At 41.7% G+C, this 26,849-nt stretch overlaps 2 protein-coding genes across 3 annotated transcripts in view; both read right to left on the bottom strand.

Moving 5' to 3' along the window:
- ARHGAP11A (Rho GTPase activating protein 11A) overlaps nucleotides 1–26,849 on the bottom strand; it is a gene marked incomplete at its 5' end in the record, with an annotated part of 145,670 nt that overhangs the window by 76,713 nt on the left and 42,108 nt on the right.
- On the bottom strand, nucleotides 2,319–25,760 carry SCG5 (secretogranin V). Of its 2 annotated transcripts, none has more exons than XM_060261294.1 (6): nucleotides 25,620–25,760; nucleotides 22,930–23,167; nucleotides 10,343–10,492; nucleotides 7,981–8,093; nucleotides 4,481–4,534; nucleotides 2,319–3,075 (listed from the first exon to the last, which is right to left on the bottom strand). In XM_060261294.1, the coding sequence occupies exons 2-6, from the start codon at nucleotides 23,141–23,143 to the stop codon at nucleotides 2,980–2,982; spliced, it is 627 nt and encodes a 208-aa protein (XP_060117277.1). In that variant the 5' UTR covers nucleotides 23,144–23,167; nucleotides 25,620–25,760; the 3' UTR covers nucleotides 2,319–2,979. The 2 variants fall into 2 exon arrangements, with proteins under 2 accessions (XP_060117277.1, XP_060117278.1); XM_060261295.1 differs by lacking the exon at nucleotides 25,620–25,760 and adding an exon at nucleotides 25,515–25,589.

The following is a 26,849-nucleotide window of genomic DNA, read 5'->3' as shown; positions in this document are numbered from 1 at the left end:
ACCGCACCATCGATTTATACAGGGGCATTATGATACTGGCTGATTTGTTTTCAATTCCCTTCCTAATAATTCCCAGCATGGCATTGGTCTTTTTTATTGCAATCGCACTCTTGTAAGCCAAAATGCCCTCAAAACGAGGTTGGGGAATTAGTCAGGTGGGCACCTGGCTCACTCAGGATCTTTTTACCTATGTCTACAAGATTAACCATCCAGAGAGTAATGCTTAAATAATGGGGACTCTAATTAAGTAAAACAATTACAATTTATTCTAGAAAATATAGGCATACATACAAGATAGAATACTCATACAATCATACATACAGTCTTAGGAAATATATAGAGAGATATAGAGACATCACATGGGTAGACAAACAGGGTGATATTTACCTATTGTAGTCTTCAAGGAAGGCTCCAATGGCGACATAAGAGGACAGGGGAAATGGACCCAAAACTGCGGCCAGAATTGGGGATGGATCTAGACAGCGGAACTGGGGTACTGCTAGATGCACACATGAGTGGAGTTGGGTCAGAGGTTAAATAGACTACCTTAGACCCTCAGGGGCTGGGAGGTATAGGGGAGGAGAAAGGGGAGGCTCTGCAGTGACCATAAGGCTGGACTTCTGCAGTAGCCAATAGAAAGTGCATTGGTGACACATAATTGGGTGCTTGCTCTTGACCAATGGACTTGCCTGGATCCTGGATACCTGAGAGAACTTTCAGATTGAAACGGACCAGGGGGAGGCTCCTAAGTGACAGTTGGGAAGAAGAATAGAAGTGATTACTGGGTGGGGAACACTTAAGATTAAATGGATTTATCTAAAAAGGTGACTATAGAGAATCAAATGTTGGCCTAGGTAACACCTGGTTTACAATGGAATTTGGCTTTTGGCTGAAGATTGTCCTCCTCTTCCTTAGTCTTCTTCCTGGCACCAGTCTTTGTCCTGGGTTTCGTTAGACAAAGGCTTGAGTGGTCTGGCAGGATCCATGCCTGGATAAGCTTGATTGCCTTATGCAGAAGTTGAAGCGGCTGTTGGATATGGTCAGGAAAAAAAGATGGATTCTGGTGGTGTTAGCCTTTGGTTCATGGAAACAGGCTGGAAACATGGTGGCATGGCTTCTTCCACTGCAGCAGCCAAGACTGGGCACACAAGGAACAGCTGGAAGCTCGTCTGTAGTTCTGGCTAACAACCATCCAGAGATGTAGAATGCTGCTGCAAAGCTAAGGCTTATAGTATCCACATAAGCCTTAGAAACCGTGGGCAAAGTCCACTTCTTAGAGCAGATGTGTGTGAGTCAAAACTCCAGGCACCCTGGCAACCATACTGGTGATCACGATGTCCATGTGTGTGAAAAGTAGGGGGCTTTCCTTACACTCTGTCTTGACATTTTCAGTGAGTTATCTACCACAACCCCAAGATCTCTCTCTTGGTCACTCTCTGCCAGTTCACAACCCATCAACTTGTATTTGTAGCTGGGATTCTTGGCCCCAATGTGCATTACTTTGCACTTGGCCACATTGAACCTCATCTGCCACACTCACCCAGCCTCAACAGATCCCTTTGGAGTGCCTCACCATCTATTGGGTCCCCTTTGTCCACATGCTTGTTCACCCCCTCAAAGAACTGTAACAGGTTAATGAGGCAAGATTTTCCCTTACAGAACCCATGCTGAGTCTTCCTCAATAACCCATGTTCATCAATGTGCCTACTCATTCTGTTGTTGATAATGGATTCTACCAACTTTCCCGGTATTGAAGTCAGGCTGACTGGCCTGTAATTTCCCGGATCTCCTCTGGAACCCTTTTTAAAGATGGGGGTGACATTTGCTACCTTCCAGTCCTCAGGAACGGAGGCAAATTTCAATGAAAGATTACATATTTTTGTCAGGAGATCCACAAGTTCAACTTTGAGTTCTTTCAGAACTCTTGGATGTATACCATCCGGACCTGGTGACTTATTAGTTTTTAATTTGTCTATCAGTTGTAGGACCTCCTCTCTTGTCACCTCAATCTGACTCAGGTCTTTCAACACCCCTTCCAAAATTAGTTCTGGAGTGGAGTGGTTTTCTTTCTTTCTTTCTTTCTTTCTTTCTTTCTTTCTTTCTTTCTTTCTTTCTTTCTTTCTTTCTTTCTTTCTTTCTTTCTTTCTTTCTTTCTTTCTTTCTTTCTTTCTTTCTTTCTTTCTTTCTTTCTTTCTTTCTTTTTCTGTTTTTAACAGTGCCATTGACTTCAAAGGATTTAGAAAGGTGAACCTCTGCTTACAATACCATTGTTAATGTTCTATTGTTGTAAAATATCACATGAAAATACAAAGAGGATGTTTTTAATACTTTTCTTAATGCTTTAATACTTGTTATCTCCAACAACGTTTTTGAATAAGGTATCAGTTCTGAAAGCAGATAAAAGCAGTAACCAATGCTTCACTCTGTAGACTCCATTCACAGCTTCCTACTTTAAAATTTCACTTATAGTAACGTATGCAAGCTGTTTTCTCATAAATATTCTGGAACACACTTACCTCTCCATGCAAATACTGAAGATTGCTTTCAGTGTTTATTAAAATAAACTGCAAGAATTTCAGCATTTATTGTGAGTTGGGCTATTACCTGTGAATAAAACCTGATGAGAAACTATTGTTCGCAAATGTCAAACATTACATCATTTGAATAAGCACAAGAATTGGAAAATGTTAAAATCATGTTCCTCTTTCCATGCTTCTTCTTAAAGCCATTAAACTCACATTGTATATTAAAATGATTAATTCTTAAAGCTTGTTCTGAGTCTAAAGCAAAAACAATAACAAGGAATTATTGCCATGACTTAACAGAAAGCAGAACTGGGTTTCTATTTATTCAGAAGAACAAAAGTTATAAATGCAGCTGCTCTTCAGTGGCAATTATATAACTAATAAACATGCAGCAGCTATATAAGGATTTAAAGCAGTGACTATATATAAGAACGACATGGAGCCTCTATAGTGTTTACTCAGTCTCTTTGTCTTCATCTGAAAAGTGTGGAACAGATTTTTTTGCTACAACATTGTCCAGTCGCTGTCCTTGAAGGTACGGATTCACACTCTGAAAAAAATAATATTTTAAAGAGATTAGGAAGGAGGAAGAACAGTCAGGGAAATGAAGACTAACAAAAATAACCTACTACTTAAACATCTTTAAAATTTAGCAAGTCCATCATTTATTTTAATATTTATTCATTTTATAACCAAAAATTATATCCTGCTTTCCTGTAGTTCAAGATATAAAATCCACCACCACCTAAACAGAGTAGAACACAATACAAAAAACACAGTTCCCAATATACAACATCACCAAATGTGTCTGTAAAAATAACCTCTTGAATTCCTTGACAGATCAGACTGGATCAAAACTGCCACCAGCTAAACAAAGCTGGTTGAGCAAGATATTCCTGTGTACCATGGTCCACTAAGTTTCCCAAAATTCTGTTGGGAGGGAAGGGTTAAGGTACCTTAGGAACAGTGGGAGGGGCTGTAGTAAGAATCACAAAAAATTGGCTTCTGCTCATCTGCCAGCAGAATAGCCAATTTTGATTCTAAACTGCCATTTCCCATTTATTTAGTAGACAAAGTTGATAGGTGTTACCTGAAACAAAGTTTTATAGGAATGAGAAATTACTGTAGCAACCAAAGCTAATGCTTGTGGCAAAAGGAAACAAAAGTGTGTAAAATTCTGGATAATGCAATCTTTGGATGCTACTATACATTTCTTGTTGGACAGATTAATAGAATTTAGAATAGTCAATCCAGGCTTTTTTTAGCAGGAATGCACAGGAACACAGTTCTGGCTGGCTTGGTGTCAGGGGGTGTGGTCTAATATGCAAATGAGTTCCTGCTGGGCTTTTTCTACCACCCCCCCCCCCGAGTAAATCCCATATTAGTGTATTGTGAATTAGTGTGAAGCAAAAAAAAAAAAATCTTAAAAATTAACGTACTCTCAGACAAAGGAAGTTGCCTGCTGTAGCTCTGCATGATTTACTGATCTAATCCTGCTTCCTTCAGTTTAGCTTCTGTTGGGGCAGGCAATTCTGCCATGTATTTGCATTGGGTGTAATTAGATAATATAATCATATCTCATGCACAGAGGCAGAAAAAATACCTGCCCTCAAAGGGGGGCCATGTCCCAAGTAGTGAAATTCACAAAATATCTCAGTTCTTCTAGACTCTAAAAGCAAATATTTTGGGGAATAAGAGTGAAATATGCCTTCACCTTCAAAAGTAATTTTTAAAAAATGTGCCTCAATTATCTGAACACTGGGAAATAGAATGAAGAAACTTTGTCAAAAAGTGCACTGCTTATCACAAACATTCTCATGAAGCAAAGTGTAACTCCAGGTTTTAATACAGATGTACTAGTCAGAGTAATTTCAACAATCTGATTTTACTTTGCATTATTGACTGATCCTGCACTAAGACACTGAAATGAAAACAAGTTGTGTTATGAAAATTACCCTTTTCTTTCTTTTTGGTCCACCCTTCATTTTCTCAAATAGTAAATTCTTATTCTGAAAGAAAGACAAAAACCATAAGTATGGATCAAATTTTCTAACTTCTCTATTCAAGTAAAACTGTGCCATCTAAATATTAGCATATGAAAATTCTGGAAAGAAGTTTAGAAGAGAATGTCATGTTGTTGGAAAGATAAACCACAAGAAAACATTTGAATTACTGCAGCTATTAATAAAATATTTTGCTATTCTTCTGGGATTCCTAGTGTCATCAACCATTATAAGAACAGGAATACATGATGATTTTAAATTGCACAATGCTTTTAATCTCAACTATTTTAGCAAGAGAAAAGTCAGACTGGAAAAAGCTCAGTGGTAGAGCACATGCTTTGCTTGCATAATATCCTAAGTTCCATCTCTGGCTAATAAGATCTCAGGTATCAAGGATAGCAAAGATCTAAACCTGACACCTTGGAAAGTCTCACTAGAGGATACATCAGTGTGACAGATATACAAAGGGTCTGACTGTATATAAGGCATATACATTAAAACCAGTGTGAAGAAAAACTTTCTTAAGATGGATTTTAATTCTTTGTGTACTTAGTTCCAATATTTCTTATCAGTTCCACTGCTGATTTCCATATTTCATTCAAGCTGCTAAACACAGTCAATGCAAAGAAATTCTGTTTGCAGTCCTTTCAGTGCTTCCCTTCCCTCATTCAAATAACACCATAATAAAGCTTCATTTTTTGAAATAAAACAGTTCAGTCTATAACTTTTTTAATAGAGTGAACCTTTTAAAAACAGCCAAAAATTGCTTTGGCAGACAGAAGAGCTGTACAAAAATATGAGAGAGAGAGAGAGAGTAAGAGCACTGTGACTACAGCTTTGTGAATGTTTCTACGTACGGCTATATTTTGTAGACACAGTGAGCTCAAATAAGGCCTGGAACACCAGACACATGCTTAACAGATTTTATTTCAATTGCAATTATTCTATGGAACCCACCCACCCCCCACTTTAAATAGAGTTAAGAAAATAGATGAGATATTTTAAGAAGACCTACGGTATATTGTATGAAGTTGAATGCTTTGCAAGGAAATTGTTAAGAATTGGGTATCTGTACTACCAAGAGGTAATGCAAGAGAGAAATTAACAGCATTTGCTTCTAATGGAAAACTTGATTTGAATGGAATGAATGTTTTAGAAAGCTAAAACAATCTATACCAACAACAGTCTGTTTGGTACTTTTCATATTAATTTAAATCTCAAGTGCACATGAAATATCTGTTGTCATATCTATTTTAGCTGAACTGAGAAACATGGGAAGGAAGATAAAATCTACCCAAGGATAGACATTCTTGGCTACAGCAATCTGTTCACGTTTACACATGGGAAAGCTTCAATTTAACACTAAAAAATAAAGGATAGATGTTTTCCTCTGGGAAGAAGAACATTACTTACAGTTTCTCTTAACATGCTGTTTTACCCAATAATCTTCATTAAAAGAAAAAGTTCTAGATTTTATTTCTAAAAGCTGCTCTTCTGTAAAAGCTTAAAAGCTGCAACTTGGAAAAAAATCCATTCAGTAAATATCATATTTTGTTTTGTCTGAAAATATGTAAGAGCATAACTAATGTTTAAATATACTAGGCAGCAGGGTGCAGATAAGGTTATGAAATATGATATTATTTTATTCATTCAATGATGGTAAATCTGAAATTACAGCAAATTCCACAAATTCTGCAAATGGAGAACATAGGCTTTTGGTGAGATAATGAGCATCTTTAGTTCCCATAAGCAGGTTGGTACAAGGTATTTTATTGCCATGCAAAGTACACACACACATTAATTCATAATAAGCACAACATTAATTCATAAAAGAACAGCATGAGTTTATGCAAAATAAACTATGGTTTCTTGGTATATAATAAACTTTGTTAGATTTCTTTAATATTAAATATATAGTATTAGTCACTGAAAGGGATTATAACTCCGTGGATGAATTAAGTCATTGTTAAAATTACTGTCATTTCTAAACAAAAAGGAGTTCTATGGCACCTCAAAGACTAACATATTTATTGTAGCATAAATAAATGCTAAATAAACAATTTGCTGAATTAAAATTTAATAGATTTAATTGTATTAATCAGGACTTTAAAACATTGTTATAGCTGAACTGATGTGAAGTTCGTGATACTTGTACTTCTGAGTTTTCATGCCATTTTATTTCATGCCAATTCATTTCATGCCATTTTAACCCTTCCCCGGTTTGGGAACAGAGTCCTCTGATGAAGACCAGCATACTACAGAAACTCCAAACTCAGTCAAGGATCCTCTAGTCCCTGAATGCTTTGATTCAGACATAGAATCTGTTCTGAGCACACCTGTTAAGAGTTAGACAATCATCCATCCCTTAAGAAAGCCATCCTATTCGCCATGAAGAATGAAGGCCTAAATTTAACCGTCTTTCAGGTTCTCCTCCACCAAGACTGCCAGAGAAGACAGGCTCATTAGGAGATAGCCCAGCATAGGAGGAACATCCAGCTTGCAGTCAATGCCAATGGCACCTAGTAAAATAGTAAGGCAATTCCTAACTATTTTCAGCTTGCAGCATCTTTGAAATTCTGACACTGGGTGGTGGGCACAATCACATAATGACTGCCACAAGAGGTGGAGCTAATCATATGCATCCCTCTAATATTAACTTTTCAACATTTCAGGCAGAAGTTCTGTTTAAATGAACATATCATTTTAAAAGATTTTCTTGCATACACAGAACTTATCTCCAGTCATATGATAAAGATCCTTGTGCTGTAGTGGTAAAGCAACTTTTAAGAAACATACACAGTTACTGAGATCTCCAATGGCCAATCAGAAACTCTGCTAGCTGAAAGCTCCACTTGGCCCTGTCCAAGAGCCCATGGGCACCACACTGGAGATCCCCAAATGAAAGCACATAGAAATAGCAGGGTTTTTAAAAAATATATTTTAATTTGTTTGAGCTGCCTTAAACAGGTCTCTGAAGAGGAAGCATAATATGTTTTATATAAATTAAGATTATAAATCTAAATTGGATCAGTTGTAATTGAGCTATTATCTTATGACTGCAGCAAGAATAAGAACTGCCAAGCAAATGTATCTATCGTTTTTCAAACATGAATAGCTACCAGGCAGTGATGAGCTGATCTCAAATCTTTGAAGTAGAAAACTTTTTCACAAGCTATCACTGTTGCTTTCCTAAGACAACAGTTTTGTTAGAGTGAATCAGAGGCTTTAACAGCATTGTTATCTGTGCCCAAATCTATAATATGCTTGGCAGAATGGTTTCAGCAAATCAGCCCCCAGAAGTTTGTGCACTTCTTTCAGAATCAAAGACTTCTAGGAAGAAGAGTCTGTTAAAGTTTACTGACATAGAAACCCTTCCTTGATAGTTTGGCAATATCACATTTGGCTGACACAAGGATTACTTGAAAATCTACAGAGCAAAGTGAGTTACATACCCATTTGCCCATGTTGGGATAGTCATGTTCTGGATCAAACAGGTGTTGGTGAAGCTGGTATTCTTTGCTGAATTGTGCTGTGTCAGGTGTGTTTTCAAGACATCCATCATCAACTGCAAAAACATTGGGAGAAGTCTGAGTTCCATTACAACTTGTAATAAATAACAAAGAACTTCTCATCAAGAACACATGCAATGAATTTTATCATCAAGGATGAGAGAATAGAATAACATTTTTTCTTGGCAATAATCTACTTTGGATACTTTTTAACCATTTCAATAATTTCTTAAAATAAGTTAAATAAATGTCTTCCAGTAGAGTCACAGGTTAATGAGCCACTGGAACAAATTTCATGAATCTACCTAGAGTTCATATTTGTACTCATACACACTTATTAGTTGTATAGCATCTCTAATACCACTATTTTGTAGTTTCTTGCCATATAAAATGTGGATTCACAATCCTTATTTTGTTGCAAAGACATAACTACTGAATGCTCTAATATACCATAACAAGATTTCCCCCCAAACCCTGCTTGGAAATACCCAAGTTAAAAAAAAAAATCAAAAGTTTTGTGAGAAGTTAATTTTTTAAAAAAAAATCAAATAAAAGTTTTGTGAGAAGTTTCTTCTCACTAGCTTGTTGCTCAAAAAAACTGATCATTTCATTGATATTGCAACACCATATTATTTGGTTTGGGAACTGCTGGCTGGCTGAAGGCTTTTGAACATTCAAATCTAGCAACCCTGCAAGGCAGCCTAAAATGGAAAAGTCTGGTGCCCTGTTCTAGAAAAGAAAGTAAGCCTTGGTGTACCACTCTTTGTAATTATGTTTTAGGAAATTGGTGAGGCTGCAGCATGGCAGTAAGGGCCCAACTGGTGAATGCTGTAGGTGACAAAATGCCTGAATCCAGCCAGAACATCTTGCTGTGCAAATAACAAATAACAACTAAGAAACGCTTGTCTTTCAGTAAGCCAGTCCACAAACTTCACTGAGGAAATTCTCTAATAAGTTTAACATGTAATATATTTTTATAGTATCTACTTAGGCACAGACTGAAGTTTATATTTAAATCTCTGAATCCACTGTGCTCAGAAACTAGTAAGATACGATCTTCATTGAGAATGTATCCATGAAAGAGGGCAGCTTTACACAGCAGCAGTTTCTGAGAATGCTCTCAATTTTCATATCCGGATGCATCATCTTAGCTGAACTACCACCATTTTTTGCTGTGTTTTAAAATCAAGGACAAAGAAAAGAGGCCAGAAGCCTCCTCTTTAATAAAATAATTCCACTGGAGTCATGATTTCAATCTTGGTTTCAATCACTAACAGAGTCTATTGGAGTAAACAAATAGGAGAGAAAAATATGACTGATCTAAGTCTATATTCAGATTTTTAAATATTGAATTGTTGAAAAGAAAATGCAGATGCTGTTTCTAGGGGAAGGAACTACACAACATTACTCTACAGCTATGCATATCACAAGGAGCTTGTGCTTGTGACTTATATATCACATGGGAAATTTTCACAGAAACTGTCAGTAATGTCATGTCCTACGAGTATTTCCCAACCCAGAACTGGCAACCTTGATTCTTGGCTGAGCCTAGGTACATGATGGAATAATTGCATTGTCACTTTTTCAAAGGCACATGGTAACTTCTATTGAAGAAAAAAATCTAATTAAAACCAAATTACATCTTTTCATGCTATAGTTTCTCATTTTTGTCTCAGAAAGGGGTTCTAGGTACTAATTCCAAACCTTGTGAAACATTTAAGCTATGAATTGGACAAGGAAAGGATATGGAATCTAAGAGATGGCTCCAGAAGCCCTCCACAAAAAGAACTCTGTTCATGAAACAGATCTTTCTAGCCTGGCTTCACCTGTCTTCTGCAGCCTCTTGTAGCATCTGAAAAGCTGCTACTGAACGCTGGGAGACTCTGGAAAACACTGTGGGATGTAGCACAAGCAAACTAGCTCAGACAAATAAATACACTGAAAACATGGACACTCTTCTTGCTGCATAGGGATGCCAACCTCCAGGTGGGACCTAGGGATCCCCTGGAATTACAGCTTAAATACTCAGGAATTTCCCAACCCAGAGTTGGCAACTCTGTCTCCGGTATCTATAACTTATCTCTCTTTCTGCAAAAAGTAAAAGACACTTAAAAACTGGATCTTGGAAAGTGAATGAATTGTGCAAAATATTCTGACTTAGGTTATCCTTGTGTAGAATTTAAATTTATTTTTAATGCAAAGGCATGCAAACCTTCTGCCTTTAATACACAAAATAAAATACTTAAAGACAATGGACTTTTAAAAGGGTAACTTTTTTTATTGTACTGCAAATCTTGCAACTTACTGTTTTTTCCAGCTGGGCAAGGATTTGGAGGATCTGGATATCCCTGATCTTCACTGAAATCTTTAGGTATGTTGTCACCAGTTAACTCAGCAACAATATTTGGAATATTTCCATATGGGCCCAAGTGCTGCAGACCTTCATGTGCACCACCTAACAGAGACAAAATCATATATACTGTATTGTAACAAGAGAAAAACTCTGCAATCCAAGGTCGGTTTATTTTTGGAACAACAGAACTAGAACAAAGCATTAAAGCTGCACTTCTAAGAATACTTTCCTGGGAATAAGCCAAATTCCACAAAATGGGTTTTAGGATTGCACTCCAAATTTCCCTCTTTTTTGCCTTTCACTAGTCATGGAGAAGATGGGACCTCTTTGCTTGCCATTCCCAATTTTTAAAGCAGTTTTAGCTGCTCCTCCTTCCTTTGCAGCACCACTGAGGATCGTGTGTGTGTGTGTGTGTGTGTGTGTGTGTCAAGCTGGCAAAAGTTCTCACCCCAGCTCTCAGTTTGTCCTGCTGCAGTAGATGGTCTCTTTAGAGGCTGTAATGGGCCCTAAATGGTTGGAATTGTTGGAAGTTCCTGATGTGATGCCTCTGTTTCTCAGACTTCCAGAAGCAAGTGACCACAGAATAGGCAGGCACACATTAAGCTGCTTCATGTTTACTCTCTATTGTCACAGTCTCCCTTTGAGATGCAGATGAACACTCCTAGGGAAAAGCAACTTCCTTCCTCTATCTCTTCTCTTCTTCCTTCCACCTACACAAGATGGAAATACAGGATGCTTTTCTCTACATCCATCCTAGGGTTCCCAGCCTCCTGCTGGGGGTTGTGTTTTCCCCAGTTTTGAGGCCTCCAACCCACCTGCTTGGAGCTGGCTGGTGGGGGATCCCTGCCCCCAAAGAGCTCCATCACACTTGATATGCCCAGCATGATGCCGTCACCTGGAAGTGATGTCATTGCGCCAGGTATGTTGCGTGGGGGACACTCTAGCAATTTGGGTAAATAAAGTTATTACCCAAATAGCTAGAGCATTCCGGTGTGATATGCCTGGCACAATGATGTCATTTCTAGGTATGTCGTGCTCCCCGCGCTCCCTCCCCCTCTACCAGGAGTCAGGTAAGACCTGACAACCTTAATCCATCCCCATCTGTCAGATAGATAGCTTAGGATCTCTTTCGTTCTCTTAATCAGCACTATAATAAAGTAGATATTTAGTTTCAACTAGAAACAGTGGTTCTGTGTAACTCTGCAACCACATGGTCTGTTCAGACACAATACAAGCAGCTGCTTTGTTAAAGCTTCATGTGTTCTGCTAACTAACGAAGGATCTGGACCTACCAGAACCAGTTCTCTTTTCAGCAGGAATTGTTAATAGATATTCTCTCTTACCAAGAAAACCAGAAAATGCCAGTTCTGTGAGGGAGGCTTGGGTTCTTTGACATAAAAATATCTCAGCACCTTCATGAAATCACAAAATCAAAGATTTGTTGACAACAACTACAAGGTACAATCCTGATACAAACACACAGAGCAGTTATGTCCTACATGCCACATCTATAGATATGGTGAAAAAAATATTGCTTGGTGTTTATTTATTTATTTTTCATATTTATATCCCGCCCTCCCCGCTGAAGCAGGGTGTTCTGATTCCTCCCCCTCCTCATGGAGCCGATTCCAACCACATTATCTCTATATGAATATAAACACAAGTCTACCAAATGTTTGCTGTTTTACAACACCCTTCCCCCCAAAAAACCCCCCAGTAATTAATTGTTCTCTCCCTGAAGCATTTGGCTATGGCTATCTATATTTTCCTCTTCGTTTGAAAAAGAGAGTCCATCAGCCAGCAACAAGTCAGTTCCTCTACATTGTACAGACCTCTTTGCATCAGAATTCTGAACACTAAGAAAAAGAAAGGCACCTCACAGTCTCCATATATAGTTATTTACTGTATGTATATAGTTAAAATTTCAATTGCCTGCCAAAATTTCCCTGGACTAAATACAAAGCAATCTTTTATACTAATACACATTATTGTTTCCTTCAGTTTATTCCCCCACCCACTTCAATTCTCCCAACAGACAGAGTCAATAAACCCCTGATTTTAATGCCTTATTTTTTTACTTTTTGAGTGATTTTATAGTGTTTGCAAATCGTATTCCTTATAACCCTTCATGCACCGTTTACCTTGTAAAAGACTGGAGTGGCAGAAACAAAGTACTGACCGGTATATTGCAGACAGTAATCCAAACATGGCATTAATTCTGGTATTGTACTTTTGACATTAAGGCTTCCTTGACAGTGCAGTTCCAGAATCAAAATAACACATTATAAACATGGTGCACTGTAAAGCCAGGACAGTTAACAGGAGACTGTCTTCCTGATTACATTGATAACAACAGACAGGAAAGAATACAAAAGAAGGAATGGTGTAGCGAAGAAGAGGACAATCAACTATGCAGACAACTATTATCATGCTGGCCTCAGCTCACTTATCACCAAGCAGTGTTCAGTAATTGTTATCACAGCTCTCAGCTCTAGTACCTTTTTGGCAGCCTGTGTAGATTCTCTGGTAGGGTCTATTTTTACTGGGAGCTGGGGATCATAGTGCTTTCCTAGAAGACTGCTTTCCTATTCTTCCCCTCCTTCCCCAATCTGGAAGCTGAGTGGCAACCTTTATCACATTCCACACTTTTTCAAGTTATATGAATGCCACTTGACATGTATGGTATTTGTGTGTAATGTTTATACTGATGTCTATGGCTGAACAATGAGTCATGACATAACTAGTGTAGAGACACAAGTTCAGTTATACTGATGACTGGTAGTGCTCCTCAAACAGGTTATTCCAGAACCATGTCGCCATCAAACCATCCTCTACAACAATAGCCTTCAACCTGGAACCCTCAGGTGGGTTGAGAAACCTCTACTGTTGGTTTGTGAGTCCCTATAGAACTGTCTTTTTTTTGCTGTCCTTTGGAAGGACCTGTTGTATAAAGAACAAGGGTACCATGCCTCTTGCCTTTCCTTGCATGCTGGCTCCAGGTAGTTCTTCCTGATAATGTGGCAGAGTGGTTTAGCTCTACCTCTGAGAAAGAATAGAGTACCTGATTGTTAGGCCTTTCTCTGGCAATGGGCAGACCTTGTACAATTTAGTCTGACTCTTGGGAAAGGGGAGGCTGGTGGAATACTGTGTGTGAGAAAGGACCCGACATAGTGGCTGGTCAATCAAAGCCTGTTTATGCTTGACAGTATTAAAGGCAGGGCTTTTTTCCTGCTGGAGCCCACAGGAGCAGCGCTCTGCTTGGGCAGGCCAGGGCTCCAGCTGACTGAACCCTCCATGCAGCAGCCACGTACTCCCAGGCCAGGTGATGTGGCTTAATATATAAATGAGCTCCTGCTGGGCTTTTTCCACAAAACTCCCCCCCACACACTGATTAAAGGATATTCAAACTACTCTCTGAAGCCATAACTAGTTTAAATTTATGTGTCTTAGACAGGTTTCTTTGTTCACCTGGAGACCTGTTCCTTGAAACCAATTTATAGAAAAATAAATCTTCTTTGCCAGTTACATACAATTCTTACCTCAGCGACCTCCATATTCTATTTGTACACCGCAGAACTTACCTCACAGCAGCAAACCAAAAGCCTATACACTTGCTACCTTTAGAACACCTGGTAACTGAGGGGAAAGTTTATAGCTTAAAACAAACCTGGTTCACCAAAAACCATAGTGGGTGGTGTGGGTTCCCTCTGTCGATAAAAACAGCCCTTCACAAACTGGTATTTACAGTAAGCTTTTATAGACTAGTGAACTCATTCACCAAAGGAAGCTAAACAAATATCATTTGAAATTTGGTTGGACAAAACAACAGGGGAAAAAAAGTAATACTAGTGGGATGAATCCTTAAATAAGCCTTTAGTGTTCTCAGAACCCGATTTCTCAGAGTGTGTGAGACAGAATGCATTTAATTTTTAAAAATTATTTTAGTTTCAAAATGGGCCCTCAATAGCTTAATTGTAAGCTCTTTCCCAAACAGAAGCTGTTACATTTGAAAAAAGATTGTTTTTAAATTTCAGAGGCAACACAGATGCAATTAGTTCCCAAATTATTATCGATATGGCTTATATTCCTGAAATGGAAAATTCAGTCACATCTTTTAGCATATACACTTTTTGCTTTGGATTCCCCGAAGCTCACCACCAATTCTTATATCATGTCCATGGGCATTGTTTGCACCACAGAAATCATGGATCCACGGTTTCTGGGGTGAAAACTCTGCCCATGGAGATGATATGTGATTGGATAGTGAGCTTGGGGGGATCCAAAGCAAAAATCATGAGGATCCATGCTTCAAAACCAAGTTTTTGGTTCATGGTGCTGCCATAAAGCCGTGGATATATGATTTCTGTGGTGCAACCTCTGCCCATGGGCATGATATGTGATTGGATGGTTAACTTGGGGTGGGCCAAAGCAAAAATCATGAGGGTCCATGAGGATCCATGGTTCAAAACCAAGTTTTTGGTCCATGGTGCTGCCATGAAGCCGTGGATCCACGATTTCTGTTTCAGTTTATTTCAGTTTATATCCCGCCCTTCCCACCAAAGCGGCTCAGGGCGGCTTACAACATATAAAATCTAACATAAAGTTTGGTTTTAAAATACATCAGTTTGCAACAATTTAAAACAATAACATAGTAAAACATATAGAACAAACTATTTGCCAAAGTGCTACACTACAACCTTCCATAAAGTTTCCAATGTCAGTTAGTTATAGGCCAGCAGGAAGAGGGCTGTCTTACAGGCCCTGCGGAACTGCCCAAGGTCCCGCAGAGCCCTCACCTCTTCCGGCAGCTGGTTCCACCAGCAAGGAGCCGTTACCGAAAAGGCCCTGTTCCTGGTGGATTTCCGACGGGCCTCCTTTGGCTCGGGAATTACTAGCAGATTTTGAGAGCTCGATCTCAGTACTCTCTGGGGAACATGTGGGGAGAGACGGTCCCTAAGGTAGGCATGTCCAAGGCCATATAGGGCTTTAAAGGTAATAACCAGCACCTTGTACCAGACTCGGTATATTATTGGCAGCCAGTGCAGACCCCGGAGCCCCGGCCGAATGTGCTCCCATCTTCGGAGCCCATTCTGCACTAACTGCAACTTCCGGGTTCGGCACAGGGGCAGCCCCATGTAGAGGGCATTACAGTAGTCCAACCTTGAGGTGACCGTGGCATGAATCACCGTTGCTAGATCGTTGTGCTCCAGGAAAGGGGCCAGCTGCCTCACCCGCCTAAGATGAAAAAATGCGGACTTGGCAGTGGCTGCTATCTGAGCCTCCATTGTTAGGGAAGGCACCAATAGTACCCCCAGACTCTTGACCTTGTGCGTCGCTGTCAGTGGTGCACCGTCAAAAACTGGCAGGGGGATTTCGCCTCCCGGGCCACGACGATCCAAGCAAAGGACCTCTGTCTTCACTGGATTCAGCTTTAATCTACTCAGCCTGAGCCACCTAGCCATGGCCTGCAATGCCCGGTCCAAATTTTCTGGGGCACAGGCAGGCCATCGGTCCATAAGTAGATAGAGCTGGGTGTCATCAGCGTACTGATGACAACCCAACCCATACTTTTGGGCAATCTAGGCAAGGGGGCAAATGTAGATGTTAAACAATATCGGGGAAAGCACCGCCCCTTGAGGCACTCCGCAATCAAGCGTGTGTCTCCGGGACAGTTCACCCCCAATTGCCACCCTTTGTCCTCGACCATCAAGGAAAGAGGAAAGCCATTGTAAGGCCAGCCCCTGAATCCCCACGTCGGCAAGGCGGCAAGTCAGCAACCTATGGTCGACCGTATGGAACGCTGCCGATAGGTCTAACAGCATCAGTACCGCCGAGCCGCCTCAATCCAGAAGCCGTTGAAGGTCATTCACCAGGGCAAGCAACACTGTCTCCATCCCATGTCTCGGGCTAAAGCCAGACTGATGGGGATCAAGAACGGAAGCATCCTCCAGGAAACTCTGTAGCTGCAACACCACTGCCCTCTCGATAAGTTTGCCCAAAAAGGGCACATTCGAGACCGGCCGATAATGTGCCAATTCGGCCGGGTCTAACGTTTTTTTCAAGAGGGGGCGGGCTCTTTAAGCGGTGTTGGAAAATGCCCTTTCACTAAGGATCTATTTATGATATCCCGTACAGGATATCTAAGCTCCCTCTGGCAGGTTTTAATAAGCCAGGAGGGGCACGGGTCCAGATTGCAAGTTGTTGGGCGTGCAGATAAGAGGATCCTGTCAACTTCCTCCAGGCTGAGAGCACCAAAGCCATCCAGAACACGATCTGAAGACAGGCACGGAGCCTCGGGTTCGCAAACTGTCTCTAATATGGCAGGGAAGTTGCGGCAGAGCGACGCAATCTTATCTGCAAAAAAATTCGCAAAAGCATCACAGCCAATCGCCAATTTGTTAGAATTTGGTCTGCCTTGTGGCAGCATTGTAAGGGTCCAAATTGTATTGAACAATTGTGCCGGGCACGAAATTGCAGACGCAATCTTAGCCACAAAGTATGTTTTCTTTGCGGCTTTGACTGCCATCTCATAGGACTTCATAAACTCTCTATAAGATGTTCTAGTTGCTTCGTCTCGAGTACACCGCCATTGCCTCTTTAGTCGTCTGAGTCCCTGTTTTAATTGCTGCAACTCTTGGTTGTACCAAGGTGTCGGCTTTAAACGAGGGTGCAGAGGTGCGATCTCATCAATGGCCCTGGAGAGCCTATCATTCCAGGACTCCACCAGGTCATCTAAAGAATCGCCAGGAGGCCAGGGATCCCGTAGGGCTGTCAGGAACCGTTACGGGTCCATCAGGCTCCACGGGCGAGCTAAAATACGCTCGCCGCCTAAACAGGCTTGGGATGGGACATCCACACGAGCCTTGAGGGCATAGTGATCCGACCATGGCACTGCTTTTGTGGATTTTGAATTTTTTGTCAGGTCGTTCACAAAGGGTTAAAATGGACGGATATATTTCCTCCGTGAAGATCTTAAATACTGGCACCCCTCAGGGATGTGTCCTAAGTCCACTTCTTTTCACTATTTACACGTCTGATTGTATTTCTAGCAGTCTGAGTAACAAAATCATTAAGTATGCAGATGATACAACGTTGGTAGGGCTCATCTCTGAGGATGATGAGTCTGCGTATAGGAGGGAAGTTCAACAGCTGTCCCTTTGGTGTAAAGTAAATAATCTTATTTTTAATATAAATAAGACGAAGGAAATTATAGTGGATTACAGGAAGAGTAGTTTGGACATCCAGCCGTTGTTTATTGATGGTGTTATGGTAGAACAGGTGACAGAATGGAAGTTTCTGGGAATTACCATGAAACAGGATCTAACATGGGGGGCAAATACTTTAGCTCTGGAGAAAAAGGCCCAGCAACGACTATACTATTTGAGACTCTTGAGATCACTGCAACTGTCAGGGGGTCTGCTGGTTGCCTTTTATCGTAGTTCCATTGAGAGCATTTTATCTTATTGCCTCTGCGTGTGGTTTGGGAGCTGCACAGAAGCAGAGAGAAGGGTGCTCCAAAGAGTGACGAGAAGAGCACAAAAGATTTGTGGATGTTCTCTCCCCTCATTGGTGGATCTGTATAATATGGGATGATACAAATGATCCTAAGGGACCCTTCACATCTGGGCCATTTGCTATTTGAGATCTTACCGTCAGGTAGACGATATAGAGTGTTGAAGGCTAGGACAAACAGATTTAAGGACAGTTTCTATCCAAGTGCTGTGGTTAGGTTAAATGCAGGGTTATGAAGGATTATCTGTTTTAGATGTATTTAAATGGTTTAAATGGTTTAAATAGTTTTAGATGTATTTTAAATGGTTTATGAATATGTGTGTTTGATGTGTTGGTATGTTTGTGGAAGAGCACCTCATTTCGTTGCTCTCTTTTTGTTGAGAACAATGACAATAAATTTATCTATCTATCTTTAGCAGTAATATCGTTCACTGAAACCCCTGCCGCGAAGACCAAGTCTAACATGTGCCCCATCTGGTGAGTGGGCATTGTGACAATTTGGGAGAGTCCTAGTGTTGCCATGGATGACACCAGGTCCATCGCCTGATTGGAGGTCGCGTCATCGGCATGAACATTGAAGTCACCCAGGATCAAAAGTCTTGGGTGCTCCAATGCCCAGCCTGTTGCAGCCTCCATCAGGGATGGTAAGGTGCTAGCTGGTGCATTAGGCAGTTGGTACACCAGCCAGATCGCCAACCCCTCCCCAACGTCCCACACCAGACTGGCACATTCAATGCCCTTGATCTCCGGGGCCGGGAGAGCCCGGAAGGAGTAAGCCTCTCGTATGAATAGTGCCACCCCTCCCCCCCGTCCGCTAGTCCGTGACTGGTGAAAGACCGAGTATCCTGGGGGGCCATCTGGGAGAGAGCTACGGTCTCCTCATCGCGCACCCAGGTCTCGGTCACGCATGCCAGGTCCATGTCCTGTTCAAGCAGGAATTCCCGAAGGATGGAGGGCTTATTATTAATGGACCTGGTGGTGGTGCAAACTCTGCCCTTGGACAGGATATGTGACTGGATAGTGAGCTTGGGGGGATCAAAAGCAAAGATCATGAGGATCCATGAGGATCTGTGATTCAAAATTAAGATTTTGGTCCATGGTGCTGCCACGAAGCCGTGGATCCATGATTTCTATGGTGCAGACTCTGCCCATGGACATGATATGTGATTGGATGGTGAGCTTGGGGTGGGCCAAAGCAAAAATCATGAGGATCCATGAGAATCCATGGTTCAAAATCAAGTTTTTGGTCCATGGTGCTGCCACAAAGCCGTGGATCTACGATTTCTGGGGTGCAAACGCTGCCCATGGACGTGATATAAGAACTGATGGTGAGCTTGGGGGGATCCGAAGCAAAAATCATGAGGATCCATGGTTTGGAAACATGCTTTTCCACTGTTGTGGTGCCACAGATTCGTGGAGGCATGATATTTCTGGTGCTGACTATAGTCTAAGACAGGATCTACAGCATGATGGTTGTTTGATTTCATTTCACGGTACAAATCATATGAATTCATGAAGATCCGTGTAGATCCGACTTTTCCCTTTTCCCCTAAAAACTTACTCCAAAGCAAGTCAATCACTGACTTCTTTGAGACTCTCCTACCAGCATGTCCATGATCTTCCCTTTGGGCTTGTTGGCTCTAAGTCTGAAAAGGGTGGAGGGACAGGGGGTGAGGGTCTTGGAGACAGCGAGCGGGTCTTGTTTACGAAAGAATCCCAGAGGTGGAATAGAGAAAGCGACTCTTCTTTTTATTCTCTGTTTCAGTAGCAGCAAATGGTCAGCCTGGATTTTTTTCTCACCTGCTTTACTTTCATGAGCTGCAGGAATGAACTGCAATTGCCAAACTGCTGGCAAAGGGCTTTTTCATGCAGAGCAGAGGCTGGGGTTTTTTTTGGAAGGGCTCAAACGTAGGTGGATTCAAGCCCCAGCGCTTGCACACCCAGACATGACTAAGCCTTTCTACATACAGCTAGCCACTTCAGACGAAGGCATAGAGGCCACTCTCTTGCAGCAGCAAGCAGGCTCTCTAAGGGTTATTGCCTATGCCTCTAGGAACCTCACCCCTGTAGAAGCCAGATTCAGCCCCTGTGAGAAGAATTGCCTAGCCCTAGTTTGGAGCCTCACACACTGGGAATTCATTATAGGAAGTGCAAAAGTTATAGTTCAAACTACACACACACCTCTCAAATACATCCTTTCAGGGAAAGTGCAAGATGGTCAGGTCTCCAATGCAAGGATTGCTAAATGGACACTAAAACTGGTAGGCAGAGGAGCTGACTACAAGAAAGAACAAACTGAATCTCCTGCCTCTTATGGCCTCATAGCTTCAGGGGAACAGCATGAATGCCCCCTCCCTCAGATGAATCACACTCAGTGGCCAGTTACATGGGGAGAGTCTCTAGCAGAAGCACAGCAGCAAGGCTTTTTGTGCTGGTTCTGTGATGGCTCCTCTTTCCATGTAAATGGTTCCCCAAGACAGGCTATTCAACAATCAGAGTACATGATTCTTATGTTCTAAAAGGCATAGCACGTCCACATTCTAGCCAGGCAGCAGAGGCAGCAGCCCTCCGTGCCATCCTTGAATTTGAACCCTCAGATTGCCCCCTGGCCATATATACAGATTCAGATTGGACAGCAAAAGCTGCAACTGTATGGCTGCCAGTATGGTTGGCAAATGAGTTCAAATCCTCAGAGGGGAAGCCCATCTCACACAAAGACAAATGGATCCATGTTGCTGGGGGGGGGGGGGCGGGGCGAGATGAAAGCACTTCTGAAGGGGGGGAGGCGCTCAATTTTTCCCATGAGATTTTTCCCTCTGTCCCTACCACCCCAACACACATAACCGGTTACGCTGTCAGGGAGGTGTGTATGACCAGACGCCAATGGGAAGGGGTTGGGTGGCAAGGGGGGGGGGGAGAAGAAAAGCGGCCGGAAGGGAGCGATTATTGCATTCTTGTAGCAGCACAGCTGTGGGTGAGGCAAGGGAAGGGATTCCAGCCAGCCGGTGGCGGTGTAAAAGAAGCCAATATTTCTCCCCCCTTCCTGGTGGGGGGGGCGCTCAATTTGGCACCCCACCCTCTGGCAGCTCTGGAGGCAAAACACCCCCTCTGCTCCCCCCAGATCCGGCCCTGCTGCGTTCCTGTGCATTCCTGCTCAAAAAAAGCCCTGCTTCACACCACCCTGCTGTAGATGGTCAAGCAACATCAAGATGCAGACATCATACCACGCTGCAATAAAACTCTAATCCACTGTGACAGGGACAAATGTGGCTCATTTGCCATGCATGCTCCCCTTACTCCTCCCCCACTGCAACAGAACATTAATTGAAAGCAAGCTCCCAGTTGCCCAAAAAATCTGAATACAAGAGCCAGGGCACAGGAGTTTGTTTGCCCCCTTGACTTCAAGCCTCTAAATGAGGGATGAATCCCAGTTTGCATGGGAGAAAACAAACTCCAGTTTGCACAAGTGCCTGCATTTAGGTACCATGGACAACCGGAGTTTGTTTTTACTGGGGTTTGTTTTTGCCCTGCATAAGGGCAGAGAAGTGAGGGAAACACACAAGTCTATTGCGGTGAACTGGAATTCAATTACAGCTTAGTGTGATGTCTGAATGCAACCCAAGCAAAGCAACGTGAAGCAACAATTCAGACCTTAGATAATGCGATAATACATTTTGTTCTTTTAAGGAGTTACAGCAAATCTTCAAAGGAAACCCAGCCAGAAGCAAATAAATTGTGGTTAACATAGAACTTTGATTTGTAGCACTAACATCTTGGATGTTATTCCATTACACTCTTACAAGATGCATTTGGCTTTCAATTAGCACTGCACCATCTGCTGACTGAAATGAATAAATACTCTTAAGTGGATTCCTAGAATTTCCATCCAGCACTCAACAGCCACCTAATGTCTAAGCAAGGAACAGCAAAGCATTCATTAAGGTCGCCTTTTGAGATTTATTTTAATAACAAAGTTCCTGCCGATATAATTCATAATGCCTAAAGTCACACAAACAGAGTCAGGCATGTTGCAGAGTCTCAACGTTAACTATGAATTCAGCTCAGTTCTGGAACAAGGTTTTTCCTATTTTTTTCCAAAGAATTGTTTATTTTACTGAAAGTTGATCGGTTGCAAAGCGTGCAGACTGATTTGCTGTAACACCTTTGAATTTAGCCTGATGAAGCATCACACAAAAAATTTAAATGAAGATATTAACTACATTACATGGATGTTACTGAAAATACTTGTTACTTTTGTTTCCTGCCTTCCTCCAAAGAGTTCCAGACCCCTGATAGCCACTGGCAGACAGTACTAGGTCAGATAGTGGTCAAACTGTGTAATGGAGTTCCATGTGCTTCTACACCATGCAAAGAAACATGCACCCATGGGGAGGGGATATCAAAGGTGGTTTCTTTAAAAAAAATCCCCTGAATAACATGCCAGCAAGAGCCATAACTCTTTCTTTCTTTCTTGGAGGATTGGCTATACTGGGTGTGTGTGGCCTAATATGCAAAGGAATTCCTGATACAAAAAAGGTCCTGATGACATCAATGACTCCTGGCGTTGCCTAAAAATGATAATCTGTCATAAACATTTTGTGCGGAAAAGGAGATAGATGTTGTTAAGAATCCACTTTGGAAAGGCTATTGAAATTTACTAGAATCATTTCTAATTTTGCTCAGTGGGGCTTCCCAAATTCTGGCAAGATGCTCTCATTAGGAATAAATATCACATGAGTCTGGGAAGTCCTATTTGACAAGTACATCTTGCCACACTGTGTGAAATAAATCTTTCTTACCTTCTAATAAGCATCCATAGTACTATAGCCATAATCAACAGAAACACTTGCAAATTGGATTAGATAAATGTTATAAAATAGCTATCTAATACTAATTTGCAGGAAATCGTAATTTCTTTTTATTGTTCATTTCATGTGATTTGAATTTTCAGCAGAAGAATTGTAAAGAATAACTTACAAAGCCTAATTATTACAAAAATTGTAATAACAACTCAGAGTGATATTCACCTTCAATATTCTGTGGACCAACCAGATTCATTGCTTGGTGGGCAGGGTATTCAACTCGAGGTCTGGCAATACCCAGTTGCTCCATAACCCCATGGAGAAGTCTTTGAATATCAGCTTCAGAAACTCTGTCTGGTGTCCTGGGATTGTGACCAAAAGTCAAAGCTAGCCTAAAAGCCAGCAGAAGGAACACACTGCCAAACAAGGTTGTGGCCATGTTACTGTCAGTATGTTTTACAACCTGTGCCAACACAATAAAGAAATCAATTAATTAGAATATTACCTATCACATCTCTTTACTTTTCAATGGAACCATCTATGGAAAAATAATAGACTAGTGTCTTAAATCAGAACTAGGATTTTAGTACACATGGAGATGAATCCCATGGAAAGATTCAGGGATCATTTCAGACTGGTGTGAAGAGGGGAGGAAGAAAGTCCCATTCTGCTAGTGGAAATCTCCCATGCAGATGTTCAAATGTAAGGACTGCACATGTCTGTTTCATCGTGTGTCTGTATGCACTGAGAAAACTTTACCATGGCTTCTTTATGCACCTATTGTCATTTTCTTGCTGTCTTATAATGTGTTTCCTATTTTGAAGTTCTTCAGGTAGCAACTCAAGTCAAAAGATGTGCTAAATGCCCTCGAATCCCTACTTGTGCCATGGAAGCTCATTGGGTGACCTTGGGCCAGTCATGCCCTCTCAGCCTAACCTGCCTAACAAGGTTGTTATGAGGATAAAATGAAGGAAAGGAGAATTATGTCAGCTACTTTGGGTTCCCATTGGGGAGAAAGACAGTACAGATGAATTTATTAAATAAATATCCATGCCCCCACTAGTATACCTTTTAAGACACATTGTTATTTCTATCAAGTAATTATTTAATATAAAAATTATTGAGTGTAAAATAAACAGTCCAAAACTCTACAAAGATTCCAAATGACCTAGAAAAACTGAACACCCTTTCAATCATTAATAAAAATTGTAAAATATGTTTTTCTATAGGTGGTAAGGATCCAAGACACTCCCAGGCTGCCTAAGGAACCTGCGTGAACAACTTGCAAAAACATGTAAAATGTTTTGTGTGTTCATCTTAAAAATAATTTATGAAGGGTCTTGAGGGAAGAAAGCCTGGAGCACACTCTGGGCCTTTCCCTCCCTCAAACAGGGTTGTTAGCCACCAGGTGGTCGCTGGCAACCTCCTGGGATTACAACTGATATCCAAGCAACAGAGATCAGTTCACCTGGAGAAAATGGCTGTTTTGAAAGGTAAACTGTACAGTATTATACACTGCTAGGTCTCTCTCCTCCTTCGAACCCCAGCCTCCCCAGGCGTTACCCTGCAAATCTCCAGGAATTTTCCAACCAGGAGTTGGCAATCCTACCCCTCAAATATATAAGTGGTTAAGAGCTGTACTTCCTCTTCTCCCTTCTATAACAGGATCCAATATACTCAATGGAATTGCATACCACCAAATCCCACAAACCTCAAAACCCAGGCTGGCCCTATGTGAATTCCAAGACAATGCAGAAACGGGAGATAATGGTGACAATAATTTTGTGATGGGAAATAAATGGCTTGATGACAAGACCTGGAATTTAGTTCCAAAACTGCACTCTCACCACCAAATTGCACAGGCTCTTTCTACCTGTTTACCATGATTTCAAGTTAGGTCTCTTACTGGGTTTTGAAATGCATAAGCTTTGCATCTTTCCTAATGGAATTCTGTAATGCTGGACAGTGCTAGCTATCCATGGATTTAATTTGTGAAGGGCAAAGTGATCATGGCTGTCAACTTTGTTTTGGAAACAAAGCAAGTTCATTTTAAACATGGCTAGATAGCTTATTTCATTCAAAGACTGGCTCTGACACATTCTGCATATGTAACCAATGTGTACATATTTCTCCATCCCTCCGTCATATTGTGGGAAACAGTTCCATTTATGCATGTCAGATAAGATTCTCCAAATGGCTGAAGAGACTAAGCAGACAATCGAACCACAGCTGATTGTCATTTCATTTAAACACACACCAACATCCTGTTTACCTCTGAAAAGCCCATCCATATTTACTTGGAAGCAAACCCCACTAAATTCTATGCTTATGCATCAGAAAGCATGCACGGATCTGCAGCCTGAATTTAACTGCCACACACAGAATGCTGGGGAAACTAATTTAATTTTATCCTTAAAACAAAAACCAGCATAGACAATATTACTATTCTACAGCAAAATGACGTTACATATGGTTTTGAATATTTTCTCCTCCTTCTTAGATCTGAAGAATTTACCTTCTTACACAATTCCTTTTCCAAGGCAGTAACATCGACCCCCCCCCCTCACTATGACAAGGGCTAAATATAAAAGCTGGATAGACCGTGCGTTTGCTTTTCTACCTGGCTCCTCCCCTATTTTGAGAGGGACTGAGAAACCCCGTCTGCCTCCGACCCTTCCAACACACAGGCCTTTCTGTCATCATAAAAGAAAGCAGAGACACATCATAAAAGAAAGCGGAGATGTTGCCCTCTCTCCATCACAGTTCCCCCTTTCATGAGGCTAAATGAATCCTCCCGATCTACAGCGCACCCCGTGTAAGCATCCCTGGCGACGCCGCGGCCTCGTTTTTATTTCCTGAACTCAGCCATGCTGGGCATTATCTCCAGCAGCCGCCGAAGACTGCGTCCCACTCACCACCCAGAGCTGGAGAAGCTGCTGTGTGCGCTCCGTCTTTGTGGCTTAACGGGTGCAGGGGCTTCCAGCGTCACTTGCTTGGCCAAACGCAGAGGCTGCCCGTGTGCAGCGCATGAATCATTCATTCGTTGCTATCCGGAGGAGGGGGAGTTCATCTGCTACGTCCTGCCCTCCCTTCTCCTCCAATTGCAGGTGCATGAACGGTTGCCAGGAGTTCCAGAGGCAGATGCAACAAGCCCCAGCAGATGGACATTTTCCTCCCTATTGCTCTCTCTGGAGACACTGGCCCGAGGGGAGGCAGCAGTCTTCAAGCTGGTTTTGCTTTTTGCCACTCTTCAGTTATTTCCTGCTCTTTTTTTCATACAAAGAGGGAGTCCTAAACAGCACTAATTTACTAAGAACTCCTTCATTTCCATATCTTCTCTCTGGTACAAAGCCCTGTTTTAAGCTTTGAGGTGAGAAGCAGCATTCTAAAGTACAGGACCAAATAGGGCTGGTCCTGCCACTAGATGATTGCCTAGGACAAGGGTGTCAAAATACAGTTTGGGGGCCAAATCAGGCCCCTGGGGGGCTCCTATCAGGCGCCGGAGCAACTGGCTGTCATCTGCTTCTTTCTTCCTCTCTGCTTCCTCCTGCATAACAGCTTGCTTTGCAAGGCTTGCTGAATTGCACAGGAGCTACAGAGAAAAACCTGTTTTCTCCATTGGTTGAGGCTCCTCCCTTGGGGAGGAAGGGGGGGAGGAATAGGTTGGTTTGCCAGGCTCTCTCAATCACACAGCAGAGGTACTGATTCAAGCCTCTCTTCCATCTACTGGCTGAGGCTCCCCCCCAGTCTCCTGGGGAAGGAGGGAAAGAGCCAGAGCTTCCTTTGTCCAGTTCCCTGGATCCCATGGAGAAATACAAAGAAAGCATCTTTTTAAGACCAATGAGTGCTAACATTTTAAGCATGTTTTAAGTTTTAAAAATATATATATATTTGTGTTTGTCTGGGTTCTTTATAAAATTTATATCTCTGCTATCTAATCTTAAAATAGGTACACACATGGCCTGGCCCAACAAGATCTCATTTATGTCAGATCTGGTCCCCATAACAAATGAGTTTGACATCCCTGGCCTAGGGTGTCAGCTTTTTTGGGGTCACCAAATTAGGTTCCCCCCCCCATGTGACTCAGTGACTTATCAGTGCAGCAGGGGTGTGCCAGGTTAGCCTGGGAATGGTCCTGGGATCAA

Source organism: Heteronotia binoei, chromosome 21 (genome assembly GCF_032191835.1).
Source record: "Heteronotia binoei isolate CCM8104 ecotype False Entrance Well chromosome 21, APGP_CSIRO_Hbin_v1, whole genome shotgun sequence".
Lineage (NCBI taxonomy): Eukaryota > Metazoa > Chordata > Lepidosauria > Squamata > Gekkonidae > Heteronotia > Heteronotia binoei.
The sequence above is the reverse complement of the archived record's forward strand: the minus strand, read 5'-3'. Positions and strand labels throughout refer to the sequence as shown.